Consider the following 16,428-nt stretch of genomic DNA (forward strand, 5'->3'; position numbering starts at 1 on the left):
TATTTAACCAAATGGGCAAGATTTATTTAATTTATTTATAAAGAAAATTTGAGGGACAGATCTGGATTTTATGCTACACTCCCTAAAAAGATGGTTATTTAGTAAAGGGAATGGTCCTTTGTAGAACCAAGAGTTCCACATAGAACCATTTCATGCTTAAATGGTTCTTCAGATTGCTAATGTTACAATGTTGACATTGTAAGAACAGACGAAACCTTTAAGGTGCTATATAGAACCATTTTCAGAAACCATATACAACACATTCTCCATCAATCCGAAGAACCATTTCACCACGCAAAGAACCATTTAAGCATGAAATGGTTCTATTCAGAACCTAAACAAAGCCAGGGCCTTTAGTAAAGGAAGCTTGAAGGACCATCTTTGTAAAAGATTGAAAGTATTACTTATTGTGTAGCCTTAATTCTCTGTATCAACACTAAGATCTTTGCTTGACACCAGAGTACAGCGAGGAGGAGCTGGTGTTTATTGGTAGAAGCTGCTTTGTGAGAGTGATGACAGGTACACATGAACATGGACATGAGCAGAATCCTAGATCCTTCAGCACCTCCCCCCAACATCTCCTCTCCAGCTACTCTACAACCCTCAGCTGTACCATCTTGGGGTTTGTTTGTTAGGGCAGATGGTGAACTGAAGGAGGCACCTCGTGAAGATGGCATGGGAAAGAAAGCAGTTCATGGAGGACTGAGTGCTGACAACCCAACATGCAGCTCCTTCCTTTGGCTGGAAACTCAATTTGAAGACTCAAACCAAAGAGAATAACTCACAGACCTTTTGATGTCCAAAGTCTCAGTATCCTCTAGCATTTTTTAGGTTGATCATCATTTGGGCTAGATATTGAAGTTCAGTACTTTTTATAGTACTGACTGAATTACTTCAATACCAGTAATGAAACATTATATGGGGAGGAATTCATTCCAAATTGAAAAGCAATCACTACAGTGGAAAAATGTGAAGTGCAATGCACATACACTATATGGACAAAAGTATTGGGACACCTACACATCACACCTACAGGAATCCCATTCTAAACCCATAGGCATTGATATGGAGTTGGTCCCCCTTTGCAGCTCTAACAGCTTCCACTCTTCTGGGAAGATTTCTACAAGATGTTGGAGAGTCTGTGGGAAATTTCTGTCCATTCAGTCAAAAGAGCATCTGTGAGGTCAGACACTGATGTTGGGCGAGAGGGCCTGGCTCACAATCTCCATTCTAGTTCATCTCAAAGGTGTTCAGTGGGGTTGAGGTCAGGACTCTGTGAGGGTCAGTCAAGTTCTTCCACACCAAACTCACCCAGTGAAGCCTTTATGGAGCTGCTTTGTGCACTGGGGCTCAGTCATGCTGGAACAGAAAAGGTTCTTCCCCAAACTGTTCCCACAAAGTTGGAAGTGTACAACTGTCCAAAATGTCTTGGTGCTGAAGCATTAAGATTTCCCTTCAGTGGAACTGAGGGTTCTAGACCAACCCCTGAAAAACAGCCCCATATCATCATCCCTCCTCCACCAAACTTTACAGCTGGCACAGTGCAGTCAGGCAGGTAACGTTCTCCTGGCATTCGCCAAACCCAGACTCGTCCATCAGACTGACAGATAGAGAAGCTGATTCATCACTCCAGAGAACACGGTTCCACTGCTCCAGAGTCCAGTGGCGGCGCTTTACACTGAATGCAGTCTGCCTGGAAATGTAACAAAGACACTGCTATACTGCTTCCCACTGTGCGGTTCTTTAAACAATGTTAAATCAGTATAATGGATCTTTTACTTTTTCAGTTTGGCGTGTTTTCTGCATGTTACTGTTTAAATGCCGTCTCACGTGTGCACTGCATTTCACTGTTTTGGTAGCATTTCGATGAGACAAATACATTTAACATGCAAAAAAGCAATCAAGTAATGTGAAAACAGTGCACCAGGGGTTTTGCTTTTCATTTTGGCACATATTCTGCATGGAAAAGTAAAGTCATAGGCACTGCATTTCATTGTTTCCACTGTTCTGACTGCATCATTTCAATGAGGAAAATCTGTTCAGTATGGAGAGGAATTTGTGTCAAATTGAACAGCCATCACTACACTAGAAAAATGTGAAATGCAATGCACAGATGACATTACTTGTCCATAGTCACATGCAGAATATGCACCACCATTATATTGTTTTCACATCACTTTACTTCACTGAAAAACAACTTGTGAGGATTTTAAAAAGGAAATGTTGAATTCAAGTCAGAACTGAATACAGTCAGTCTGGAAATGTAATAAATCTATGGCTACACTGCTCTCCACTGTGTGGTACAGTGTTAACAGTGTAATGCATCTTTAACTTTTCATTTCCTCTTTTCATTCAGTTACTGTCTAAATGCAGTCTTGCGAGTGCACTGCATTTCACTATTTTGGTTGCATTTCAATGAGACAAATATATTTGAGGTACAAAAAAGTGGTCAATGATGTGAAAACGGTGTACTACAGGTTTTACTTTTCATTTACTTTTCCTTTTGACACGTATTCCGCATGTCACGTGTGCACTGCATTTCACTGTTTTCACTGTTACGATTGCATTTCATTGCCGTGCCTTCATTGCATTTCATGGGGAATTGTATTCACTTCTGACACCAATTCAACATTTTGTTTTTTAATGCAAATTCTCATGCATTGTTTTTCAGTAAAGAGGTGATGTAGAGATGAGTGATATGGCCAAAAAAGAGCTGGTAGTGCTACATAAAAAAAAAAAAAATACTATCAAAAACTGTGAACACAATGATTCTTATTTAAAATTTGGCACTAAATCCAGTTAAATGGGACTAAATTTGCTCTCTTTATAATGAAACATGCAGTTGGTCAGTGTCTACAAGTACTGATGATATACACAATATACTCAATATTGTATTGAGACATAATTTATCACAATAATGAAATAGTTGTCATATTGCCCAGCCCTAAGATGAGGCAATATAAAGACAATGTAATAGAAGGTTTTGTTTTTCCATTTTGGCATGCATTCAGCACATCACTGTGGAAAAGCAATGTGATGTGTGCACCGCATTTTACATTGTTGTGATCGCTTTTCAATTTGGCACAAATTCATCTCCATACTGATCAGATCCACTCTGAAGAGTTTCAAAGTTAAATGTCGACTCTCGGCGAGGTCACCAAGGCTACCTGTGTCTGCTGCAATGAACCAGGCACTACTATCCTTTTCTTCTCAGTCTTTACAGCTGGCAAAGTCTAAAACACGTTTTCTGAAGGGGCCAAAGCGAATCTCTCTCTGCTCTGTCCTGACATCACAGCCTCCCTTCCCCTCTCTTATTTAAGACCGCTGATCTCCTTTGCTAGCATGAGGACGTGAAGGCCTGCTCTGTGCTAGTTTTGGCCGATGAGGAGGCTGATATTTACATGCTGTTTAAAGCTTTCGGCTCCTCCCTTGGATGAAGGATTACAACTACCGCTTGTTATGGAGCCAAGCAATCACAGGTAACAGGGGCCCTACACAAACCCCGGCCCAGCCGAGGGGTGAGGTTATGCACTTCATGGAGAATTGACTTTATATTGAGTCTCATAAAACACTGCTGCTTTCTCGGCGAGGTCACTATGGCAGCGGATAAACCGGTGTGTTCCTTTCCTTCCTTTTCGGAGTCAGGAGCGAGATGGTCACAAGCCGGTCAGCATCCCTTTTGGCAGCGCTGTGTAGGTGCGCTCGGAAAAGCACTCCTCCGAGGCTTCTTGGATCATTAATAAAACGTAATTGCAGCTACCCGAGCTGTTATCGGCTTCTCCCTCAACAAGCCACGCGGTATGAAATCCGAGAGCCTCCGCTCATTTAGGCCATGTTGGTCGGTGCAGCGTTCGTATAAACACTTTATAAATCCTTCATACGGAGCCGGGCAGGCCTGCAGGCAAGCTCCGTTGCCTGGAGCTCTCTCCATGCTTATTTTAAAATGAGGCCATCTCAGATGTTTCGTGAGGTTTATTAAGGAACCACAATCCACTGAGTGCTTGGATCGTGATTTTTTTTTTATTCCCTTGTATGAGTTATTGCCTTTGTCTGCGCTAAGGAAAACATACGTTTCATTTCAGGCGGGAAGGTTGAGAGAGAGTGAAGCAGACGCTGCCAGCCAAACTGGAATTGAGGGCTGTTTAGCAGGAAATTGCTAATCTGTCCTTCAGACGATAGCATCCTAACTGTACATCTCGGGCTGGAACCCACAGGCCTGTCAGCCAACTGGTCACTGTAAACACTGGACAATGCCTGAGTCAGTTATTCATTCACTATTTTTCTTTCACGCTGTTTCTTTCCTATAGAAAATATAATTCTTTAAATCTGTGCAGTACAACATACATACTAATCTTCATTTTACTGGTATCATTTTAAGATCTGCTTCTTAAAGATATAAGCAATTATTAACACCCCAGTTAATGTAAACATATAATTGGTAAGTGACCCTTATTAGTCCCAGAAAGGGGAAATTTCACCTCCATGTTTTAACCCACCCGTGCAGTGAAACACCACATACACACTAGTGAACACACACACTAGGGGGCAGTGAGCACACTTGCCTAAAGTGGTGGGCAGCCCTATCCACGGCACCCAGGAAGTAGTTGGGGGTTAGGTGTTTTGCTCAAGGTCACTTCCGCCACGTAATTTCAGCTCAGGGGATCAAACCGGAGACCTTCCGGTCACAAGGTTGGTTCCCTAACCTCCAGCCTATGACTTCCCCATTTAAGCTGGTAAGTAAGCTTAGAAATATATACATATATGTATTCATATTACACATTAATAAAGTTTCCGACTTCAGATCTCTTTGTTGACTTTAGTCAGTTATACGTACACAATGAGTTCTGATTTAACATATTCATAACATAACGTGTAAATGCTTGTAATATTACATTTATTAGCATTTACTAACAAGTTTGGTTGTTGTTAATTTAAATAATCATTACCTGTTGATACTCCTTGATTAACATGTCACAGAAAGACATTTCAAATATGCTTACAACCGAAAGATTATAGTTAATAAACATTAGCAGTTTATAACCATTTATGGAAGACCATTATTTGTTGATATTTACTAGGGCACTATTATTGACTGCTAATAGTTAATTAAATATTAAGAAGCAGACATTAAAATAAAGCATGATCATAGATATTTAACACTATTTAAAAGCTGCCTATATAATGACTTCACAACACATGCATAAGCACTGATTAACATATTTATAGAGCAAAGCTTGAATATTTATTAGCAGCTTATATACAGTTATATCAAGATGACTTTTTTAGCTGTTTTATGAAGTATCTACATAAGGGTCCTTAAAGCTATATACATACAAGCTACATACATACATTTAAAACACTGTTATTAAGCATTATTACCAAGTAATAGAATGCTGTGTATTGGTTCCATTCCCACTTCAGTACAAAATGACTTGCTTTTAAAATGTCCTTAAAAGTAAAAGCACTGTGAGTAATTACTGTTTGTGTTCTGCAGTCACACAGCTCTCCTTAGCTTTGATATTTGGTGCTCTTAATTAGGCCTTAGTGCCTTTTAAGTGCTATTACTTGGGAATGATGCTTCATAACAGTGCTATAAATGATTATAGGTGTTACAAATGTCTGTCACTTTACTTTAAAGCCTCTTTTGTCAATACAGTGTTGTTTACGTCAAAAAAAACATCTCATGTTATCTTGTGATTACTGGCATAGACTGTTCATAGTCTATTCCATTATCATTTTATTTAATAAAAATGTTATTCAGTGCTTACACATGTGTTATTAAGTGTTTTTAAGGCACTCCATAATATGGATCAAAGAGACAAACATGGAAGAACAAAGTGTGCTTGAAAGCATTAGCATAAATTTGTCTTCTAAGCAAATTAAAATGTTAAACGTCAATTTTCCTTTCCTTTTTGTTTCTTTGGCACTTTGAAATTCGACCAATGAACATTGCCATTACTCTTTTACTTCTGTATCAGAAATGTTCTACGAGTCCTAAAATACATACTCCATTATAAAAGATCGTTGCGCCCCTATCAGGCTCAGTACTCCTCATGATTAGATTTGCTCTCAGGTTACAGAAGTTGCTTAATCTCTGTTTAAAAAACCCTGTTGATGTGCTTGGATGTGCCATCATTCACTCGCAGGGCCAGCTTCCCCATCCCTCGTGCGAGAGGTGGGAGTTTGATGAGGATCCAAGCGAGCGCAGCACATGGCGTATAAACTACAGTCCGACCGACAAGGGCCCCATTAGGAAATCAGCACTACATCAGGGCCGTTACCGCCGAGCAGAGATGAAAAATGAAGTTTTATAGTCTATGTCTTCCATATGGAGGCCGCGCGCCCTCCGCCCTCGGGCACACAGCTGTGGGCCGCAGTGGGAGACCAGAGTTGTGCTGTCATTGGCCAACAGCTGCTGATGTCATTAGTGGGATGGGGGTGGGGGCGGGGGAGTGGGGAAGGAGGAAGTGGACACTGGAACGCAGGGTCTACTACAGCTTCTACACCTACATGAAGGTGCCTCGAAACGTCCACTGGGGACTCAGAGAACCTCAGAATATAGTTTAGTTGCATCAACATTATGAGGTTGATGGAGGAACCTTTGATGGTCCACAAGCTCTCGCAGGAGCCTCTAGCTACCTCAATGGGTTCCATCAAAGCTGTGAAATAGTTCATATGGAATTACTCTGGCCTTCTACCAAATAGGGCTAGACTCCGCCCCCCCTTATCACAACAGGGTTAGGATTAGGGCCAGGGCTTTAGTTAAAGTATGGATTGGGATTAGGGCCGGAGGGAGGGTTAAGATTAGATTTTGGTTAAGTGAGGGTTGGGATTAGGGCCAGGGTGAGGATTAGGATTAGGTTTTGATTAAGTTTAGGGTTGGGATTAGGGCCAGGGTGAGGATTAGGATTAGGTTTTGGTTAAGGTAAATTTTAGGATTAGGCCCAGGGTGAGGGCTGGGATTAGGTTTTGGTTAAGGTTAGAGTTAGGATTAGGGCCAGAGGGAGGGTTAGGTTTAGGTTTTGGGTTGAGATGTTAATAGTTGATCCAAGCAAGCAAAGGCTGTCCAGTACTAGTCGATCAATGATAACGTTACATCAGGATTAAGATTAAGTGAACCTTATTAGTCCCATATCTGTGCAGTGAAACACCACATACACACTAGTGAACACACACACTAGGGGGCAGTGAGCACACTTGCCCTGAGCGGTGGGCAGCCTTATCTGCAGCGCCCAGGGAGCAGTTGGGGGTTAGGTGCCTTGCTCATGGGGCACCTCAATCATGTACTGTTGGCTCAGGGGATCAAGCCGGCAACCTTCCGATCGCAAGGCTGGTTCCCTAACCTCCAGCCCACGACTGCAGGTCAACATTTATGTTTTATCGTGTTTAAATGCTGTTTGTTGTTGTGTCAGTTGTGCAAGATTGTTTGATGTGAAAAAAGCTGTAGATGTCCATTTTATCTCAACTCGGCCGTCTTTGTAGAAAGGTGTGAACTGTTTTTCACACCAAGCGATCCTCATCCCTCCCCTTCCACCCCTTATTGCTCACCAGCAGCTCAACATTTCACACACAGAAAGTCCTAGTTCATCTGGTAACAGAGTTGCGGAGACAGAATGTGGCATTATGGTTATATAAACTCAAAACGTTAGAGTCGATTTCCATTCCGCTGTTGGACTGACCACTAGGGGGCACTGCAGAAAGAGCTTAAGTCATGAGGATGCAAGAAAGTAGCACCTGCCTATGATGATCTTACATTTTGTAATATTTTTACTGGCATCAGAGAACTTTTCTCTGGGGTTATGGCTTCCAAGTGAGGGGGCGTGTATTGAATCCGCTCTGAGAGTGAAAACACAGCCTCCTCAGGCTCTGATGGACCATCCATCTCGCTCTGTTCATTTTAAGGAGTCATTTAAAGATGTCAGATAGAAGAATGGTGCAGTCCTTCACCACAGGCCAACATTTACACCGTGTGTCTGAGAGGAGAAACTAGTGGACGCAGGATGAATAATGTGCTGCTGACCGTGTTTGCGTAGTCCACTTTAATCTGTGTCAGTATGTCTGCTGCGCTGTGGATGTTGGCACAGCTGTACTGGATGACAGACAGCGCCCACCACACCCCCGTCCACTTATGTGGTAGCCCCAGCCCGCCTGGACCTACATTAATGCGGACATTCTGTTTGACCTGACGCTGCCCAAGTGCCACCTTAACAAGCAGTGGCAACCACTGCCACCCACCTGCCACAGAAATTAGGCACTCGATTAGAAACAGGAACATGTAATAACTCCGAATGGTGACTCTGAAGATTAAAAAAAGCAGCTGGCGAGAATTTTGGCAATCAGAAATATCATCTGAGTCGGGATTATGAGCCAGATGAAGTAGCGTCTAGTCTCTAAAGTGGTAAAAAGGTGAGGTGACTTACAGGGCCAGGGAATGAGAAAAGAAGCTGAGTCTCTCTCTATCTGTCTGTGTCTCCTTATTGAGTTTGTTTTTTACTTTCTTTACTTTAAATCAGTCCAAATAGACTCAAATCTGGAATAGCAATAAAACGACTGAGGGCCTAAATATTGATGTTTGTTGGCTGATGATGAGTGAAGATACTAAACACAATCAGGGCCTATACTAACAAATAGATATGGGCTTTAAGATTTATAGGTCCATCTTTTGTGATGGGCTGGTAAATTAAGAGTATTTCTAGTAAATACAATAAAGAGGAATTCCACTGATTAATTAATCCACTCCATAACTCAGTGTGTGAGCTGTAATCAGAGAGACTCAGAGTGGTTTGGTGTGAAATGGTTCAGATGTCTTTACAGTGGTGGTGATAGGAACCAGGGGTCGCCATGACTACAACACAGATATAGACATTTTATTTACTATCCAGAACCACCAGTGAACCTACACGAGTCTTCTGAGTTTATATGGAATGTTGATGATGGGAAAATAGTGGAAAATCTGAAATATTAAGTTTTCTTTGGGGACTATTTTGCCTCACAGCGCCCTGCATGTATCCCTCCACCATGAATGGAGTTTAAGTTCTCTAAACTGTCATAAAACAGTGTCTCAGTCATCAGGCAGTGAATTCATAACCATTTACTGTAGTAACTTTCTGTGAGGGAGCTTTTAGAGGTGGACGTCTGGTTCCTATCACCACCACTGTGAACAGTTCTGACTTGGTAAGTTTCTCTAGAACAGAGCGTTTCACACCAAACCACTCTGAATGAATCAGTTTACATATTAACCTTTTAATTATGCAGAAATTTTGAAATTCCCCTTCCCATTTCCCACTTAGGGCCAAGCCACATACTTTCTTTTTGTACAGATATATATAAGACATATCTTACAAAACGATATTTTCAGGTGGATGTGGAGGTGCTGGATCGTGCTGGTAACAGATTGTTGTGTGGGAAGGCTCTGTGAAGTTTCCACTAACAGAAATACTGTGAAAATTTTCAGATTAAGTTATGCACATGTACCTTTTATGTCACCTAGTCTATTGTAATGCTCAGATTTGTTAACAACAAGTTCTATATGTACCGTACCTGCATAACCACTGTGCCTTTTGCTGTGTTCTACTTGCAGTTCAGCAGAGCTGTTTTACACAACGTCTTCCAGCTGATTCTAGAAAATCCACAGAAACCTGGAGCAGCGTCTCGTTTCATTTAGCACCTACACTAACCATATCCCTAGTGTTGTTTTAGTTAAACACAGAAGAGTATGGCGACTGCCTCTGCAAGGCAGCATGCTTGTTTAAGCACTTAGACCTTCCAAGTCTTTTCTGTGTCTGTGTAGAAACAGCCACTCCTGAGCGGAATGGAGTCCAGTGAAGTCTGGAGTCCAGACCACACGCATACAGACAGGTTCGTACGAGACAGTCGTTGGCAAAATTATGCAGGACAAAACGAGTCTCAGTGTTTAAAACAGTCTCCCCAACTTTCAGACAGTGAACCCAGTAAAGAGCACATTCAACTAGAAAAGTGCATTTTCTGAAGGAACGTGCAGTGATCACACAGTTTAAGCTTGCTAATATGTTGCTGTGCAGTTGCTATGGTATCCCAGGTGGTTGCTAAGGTGTTGCTTTGGTATCCCAGGTGATTGCTAGGGTGTTGCTGTTGTATCCCAGGTGGTTACTAGGGTGTTGCTGTGGCATCCCAGGTAATTGCTAGGGTGTAGCTATTCAGTTGCTATGGTATTCCAGGTGGTTGCTAGGGTGTTGCTGTGGTATCCCAGGTGATTGCTAGGGTGTAGCTATTCAGTTGCTATGGTATTCCAGGTGGTTGCTAGGATGTTCCTGTGGTATCCCAGGTGATTACTATGGTGTTGCTATGCAGTTGCTAAGGTATCCCAGGTGATTGCTAGGATGTTGCTGTGGTATCCCAGGTGGTAGTTAGGGTGTTGCTGTGGTATCCCAGGTGGTAGTTAGGGTGTTGCTATGCAGTTGCTAAGGTATTCCAGGTGGTTGCTAGGGTGTTGCTGTGGTATCCCAGGTGATTGCTAGGGTGTTGCTATGCAGTTGCTAAGGTATTCCAGGTGGTTGCTAGGGTGTTGCTGTGGTATCCCAGGTGATTGTTAGAGTATTGCTATGCAGTTGCTATGGTATTCCAGGTGGTGCCTAGAGGGTTTCTAGGTGGGTGCTGGTCATTGCTATGATATCATAGCATTACTATGACATCACAGCAATGATAAAGCCATTCTTTCCTGTGGGGAAAAAAATGTCATTGTATGACAACAATCAAAATGTCCAATCAAAAAAGCTGTAAAAAGAAGAATATACTGTCGTATAACAATAGTGTTACCTGCTAATTCAGTCAAGAGACTCAGTGCTTTACTTGCAGTTGCTACAGTACATTCCAGCGTGTTGCTAGGGTGTTGCTGTGGTATGTCTATGCTGCTGGCAGATAGTTTTCCGTATGCAGTTGACTAAAGGTTCGGGTGTGCAGGTAAGTGTTTGCTGTGGTATCCCAGGTGATTGCTAGTTTGTTGCTATGCAGTTGCTAAGGTATTCCAGGTGATTGCTAGGATGTTAAATAAGTTTTTCCAGGTGAAAAGTTCGTATTTGTACCTTTTCATAACCGAATGAACAGTACAGTAATCAGAACAGTAAAATAAAAGCCTGGAGACGAGACGGGGTGTGTGGAGTCAGTACAGCTTAGAACATATCATTTCAGTGGATTATGGTTCAGTTATGTTCCCTGACTAAAGGTACTGAGATGGACCCCTGAGAGTCCCACCCCAGTGAGATTTACAGTTTAGAACCTTTATTTCTGAGAGTGTATAACAGTGTCATGTTATATGATGTAATGAGGTGAACTGGAATACCACCTGCAAACCGGGCCTTATCTCCTAATATCAGTGATCTCACTAATGCTCAAGACCCAAAACATAATAAAAACCCAAAATGTTTGTGTAAACACAAAAATAAGAAAATCTAAATTACATATACATTATTTGACCAAAAGTATGTGAACTTCTGCCAATTAGTGACTGAACATCAAGTCAAGTATTTGCTCACAAGCCCATGTGCAATGCAGAGCGTTGGCTAGAGTGGTTCCTGCTAACTGCCTGAATACTGAATGCCAACCGTAAAGTTAGGAATAATGGGCTGGGGCTGTTTTTCATCGATTGGGCTCTTCAGTTACAGTGAAGATCATGCTGCAGCATATAATGACATTCTAATTGTGTTCTTACAACTTTGTGGACATCTTTGAGGAAAAACCTTTGCTGCCAAGCACAAAGCTTCATAAAGTGAGTCGTAGAAGAACTTGACTGGCCTCCATAGATCCCTGACCTCAACACCTTTGGGGTGAACTGGACTGTCGACTGAGAAACAGGCCTTATGACCCAACATCAGTGACCTCACCAATGCTTTTGTGGCTAAATGGAAGAAAAGTATGTTCCAACTAAACTAAACCTTCCCAGAAGAGTAGAGACTGTTACTGCAGCAAAAGGAGACAAACTCCCTATTAAACCCCTTCGTTTTGGAAAGAGCTGTTCAATAAGCACATTTGGATGTGATGTTTGGGTGTCTGCATACTTTTGGGTATGTAGTGAAGACACAGACATGCCATCTGCCGTGATACACAAAAAATATCCCGTTAGCTGCAGGATTCTCATAGAGGCACATGAGGATAGGCCTCATAGAACTCAGCAGGGTTTTTCTAAAAAGGGAAATATGGAAAAGTCAGTATAGCCTGAAGAGCCCTATATCATGACTGTAGGATGTATGGAGAACAGCAGAGGAGTTAAAGAGCAACTCATGCATTCTGTTAAAGGAACTGAGCTCAGAATGCAGCCAACAAACAATGAGTACAGACCACATTTGAAATAAAATAAATTTACTGAAACAACACTGTGTTCTCTGTGGATAGGAGGAGATGTGGAGGGGTTTTGGCTTGGAGCTCTGGGTGGCGTCCGGCTTTAGCTTTATGGCCAAAACCTCCTAAAAGACTAAAAATAAACAGAAAACAGGGAGTGGGGGAAGTAATGTGTGTGAGTATATGAAAGGACAGCATGTAGTGAAAAGTGTGGTTATAGTCCGTACACTGTGTTATTGGAGGAGGGGAGGAGTGCAGGCGTGGTCTTCCTTCCAAATGTCATTGCATAACTCCATTTAATAAAGGCTGCATAATGTTAACTGGCTCCTAAAAGCTTTTTGTGTAAAGTAATTCTTATAAGTGTATTAACAGCACTCATTCTATCTTATATAACCATGATATAAACACAGAAATGACAAAATGACATTCATTTGCCCCAGAAAAGAAATAAATTCCATGGTTTTGGCCCAAAGAGAAATGTTCCCCATTATTTTGTACAAAAAAAAAATGTTTGCCATCATTTTGGCCCAAAGACAGAAATGTTCTTCAATAATATTTTGTGAAAGAGAAATGTTCTCCATTATGTTGTTCTAAAAGAGAAATGTTCTCTTTTATTTTTGTTCTAAACAATACATGTTCTCCAATGATTTTCCCCAAAAAGATAAACGTTTTCCATTAGTTTGCTACAAAAAATAAATGTTCTCCATCAATTTGGCCCAAAGACAGAAATGTTCTCCACTGGATTTGACCTAAAAGATACATATTCTCCATTGTTTTGGCCCAAAAAGAGAACCATTCTTAATTATTTTGTACAAAAAAGAAATGTTCTCCATTATTTTGGCCCAAAAACAGAAACATTATCTATCGTCTTTCCTGCAAAAGATAAATGCACTCCATTAGGTTGGCCCTAAAAGAGAATTGTTCTTTATTTATTTTAATTTTTTTTCTAAAACTGTTTAGGCCCAAAAAGAGAAATGTTCTCTATTATTTTGGTCCAAAAAGAGAAATGTTCTCTATTATTTTGGTCCAAAAAGAGAAATGTTCTCCATTATTTTGGTCCAAAACGAGAAATGTTCTCCATTAATTTGGTCCAAAAAGTGAAATGTTCTCCATTAATTTGGTTCAAAAAGGAAATTTTCTCCATTATTTTGGCCCAAAACCAGAAACATTATCCATAATCTTTCCTGCAAAAGATAAATGCACTCCAAAGTTCCTCAAAAGAGAGAAACTTTCTCCATAGTTTTACCTGGAAAACAGTATTAGTTTCATTACAGTATTAATTCTGCGTCATTTTGTATTTCATGCTTATATTTCGTATTTCGCTTCATATTGAAATACTGTTCATAACTTTTAATAAGAGAAGGTCCGGCTATCTGTTCCTACTGGATTAGCACCTCACGGTTATGAAAGTTTATTAAAGGTGATGACACACATGTTCCACAGTAGCTATGTTGACCGCGAGTCCAAGTTTGGTGGGTTTGAAGCCCACCCAGGACTGTTTGTTTACCGTGTGCCAATCAGTCAGCGCACCGTGTGACTTGCGTGTGTATTTGTGTGTTTGAGGGCAGCTGGAGGAAGGCAGAGGTGTCTGGGGGGGTTAATTTATGGAGCGTTTTCTGCCGTCAGAGGAGACAGCAGCGCTGGAGGACCCTCGGGAAGAAGTTGAGATAAAGTGCTGAAAGGTGGGCGCATGGAGCCGGGAGGTGCATCCAGACCTGGGCTTTAACAGATGGTGAATGAAGATGAAACAACACATTCTAATAACTGAATATGACACTTTTGTTTACAAGCACAGAGTCTAAAACAGCTCAGTGAATGAAAGCAACTTAAAGGGCCCAAACTGGGTAAAAATTCATTTTCACTTTTATGAAATAAATGAGTTGCTGGACCATGTGATGTATAAACATTATTAAATCTTCACAACAAATGGTCACTGCCCGCTCCACATGTGGAAACTAAGCTGCACAAACAGTCCATTTTGAATTCAGTGTTTCTGTGATGTCGCAAAACCTTTTTCCTGAAACGTTAGTGCACAATTTCTATTCATTTGATGAGTTTAACATGAAAAAAAGTATAAAATGCAAAAAGTGCTGCAACTTTTGCACAAATCTCAAGCTAAATTCTTCATTCTTAAACTCTAAGGATATTATTTAACCTGATTTTTGTACCTTCTCCACTGGCTTGCTTAAATAAATCATTATTTTGATGCAAATTTCAAGAAAATGAGTCATTATGTCAAGACACTAAGACAAAATTTAAATAAAACATTTAAACATTTAAAGTAAACTTTTGTTTACATTTGGAGATACTAAGCCAAACTTTTGAAAAAAATAGGTCATTAATTTAACAGAGTAAGTAAATATTCCAAGAAAATAAGTTATTTTTTTGAGATATGACATCAAATTTAGAGAAATTTGCATTATTTCAACATAGTCAATATTTCAAGGAAACGCGTCATTACGTCAAGATACTCAGTCAAAATTTTAACATACTGCTGGCAGAAACAGAGAATGAGAGCATACATGTAGGTGATTTCTCCTACTTCACCTAGAAGGGAATGAGCTTCCACCTCAAATCAGATATAATAGTGGGGGTGGGGCACAGCATAACACATTTGGGTTTCTGTGAAATTATTGTAAATATATTTAAGATGGAATAATCATGTTTTTATATACGCAACATAAACATCTCTGCTACAAACAAACATTGTTAATTCAGTTTTATTCTGTGTTGTAAGAAATATATTTTCCAACCAAACTATATTATATATTATATATTATAATATATTATAAAATATATATATATTATATATTATATATTATCATGTATAAGACAGACAGACAGATCAGCTGATACACGCACATCAGATTATATATGAACACTGACTCAGTCTGTGTCAAACAATGACAGATTTATTTTAGTCCAGCAAATAAATGAAGTAAAATATGAACATTGTTTCTGAATAACTACAGCTTTACCAGCTGTTCTTTAATGTGCTGCCAATTAATATACATTAATGTCAAATTCATTAATAAACTTATTAAAAAAACCAAAACACTGACATCTGAAAGACACTAATAAAGCAGAAGATCCTGTTTTCAGATGTTTGTCTGTTTCAGTTTAAAATCTGTGTAAACTGGAACTGAAAGACTGAATGTCCTTTATTAGTCTTTGTGTACTGAAGGAGTCTGAGCTGTAACGCTGTGTAAGAACTGACCCTGCAGTGCGGAGGCTGGACTGAAGCCCAGCTGTGAGCTTGTCAGCTGCTTCTAAACAGTGCTGCACTGTAGGAAACAAGATGGTGATTACAGTAATATGAGGTTGGATTTTGTGATTTACACAAACAGCTCAGTGACTGAAAAAACTTGTGTTGAAAAAAATGACTTACATGCCCTGAAAACACTCTTTGGCTCAGATCTCTTTAAAACGCTGACCAATTGCTCTGAATTTTGGTGGGAGACCGCAGCTTGGAAATGTGGTGGTGTGGCCAGAAGCTCACGCTGACTGACCTTCTACAACAGAATAAAAAGTCTGTGTTAAATTGTTCCCCATGTTAGCTGTTCCCCACGCTGCCCTACAGTGTTTAATAGCCTGCATGAGAAAAGTGGACCAGTCTACAGCAGTGAGTGCCAGTGAAGGAAGGAGATACGGACTCACGCACTGCACGTCTGCTCCAGCGCACAGAAAGTGTTGAGAGGTTTTGGAAGGTGTGTTGTGCTTTCTAAGCAGCCGCGCTGCAAAACAGAGTAAAACAAAACGTGTGGCTCTAATCACTAACCTGGCCCCAGGGTGAGGAGAGCTGTTTGATGCCTGACCTGCCCAGAAAGAACTCTGCAGCTTTCAGCCCTTAAGGGGGAAAATATCATCTTACTGTAATGCACTGATTCCATGGCCTGCTTTAGTAGGTCAGAGGAATGTGTTCTAGAGTGTGGGTTCTGGGCTCTAATGGGGTACAGAGCCTAGGGCTGTCTGACCCACACTGTCCCCAGCCTCGCTCTCTTATCTAACACAATTAAAGGGTTCATTACATGGTGAACGGGTTATTCAGATTGATGGAAAATGTGCTGTAGATTCTACAGGTTCTACACAGCACCAAAAAGGGTCCTGGTATTGTTG

General features: G+C 40.7%; 1 protein-coding gene across 1 annotated transcript in view; it reads left to right on the plus strand.

Annotated features, from left to right (window-relative positions):
• LOC118808781 (bone morphogenetic protein 2-like) overlaps window positions 1-16,428 on the plus strand; it is a 72,735-nt gene that overhangs the window by 46,818 nt on the left and 9,489 nt on the right. The window contains exon 3 of the mRNA XM_036571658.1: window positions 9,791-9,858. Within this exon, the coding sequence (XP_036427551.1) occupies window positions 9,791-9,858 (68 nt within the window). The remainder of the gene's footprint in view (window positions 1-9,790; window positions 9,859-16,428) is intronic.

The sequence above is a fragment of the Colossoma macropomum genome, unplaced genomic scaffold (genome assembly GCF_904425465.1).
Source record: "Colossoma macropomum unplaced genomic scaffold, Colossoma_macropomum, whole genome shotgun sequence".
NCBI classification, from domain to species: Eukaryota; Metazoa; Chordata; class Actinopteri; order Characiformes; family Serrasalmidae; genus Colossoma; species Colossoma macropomum.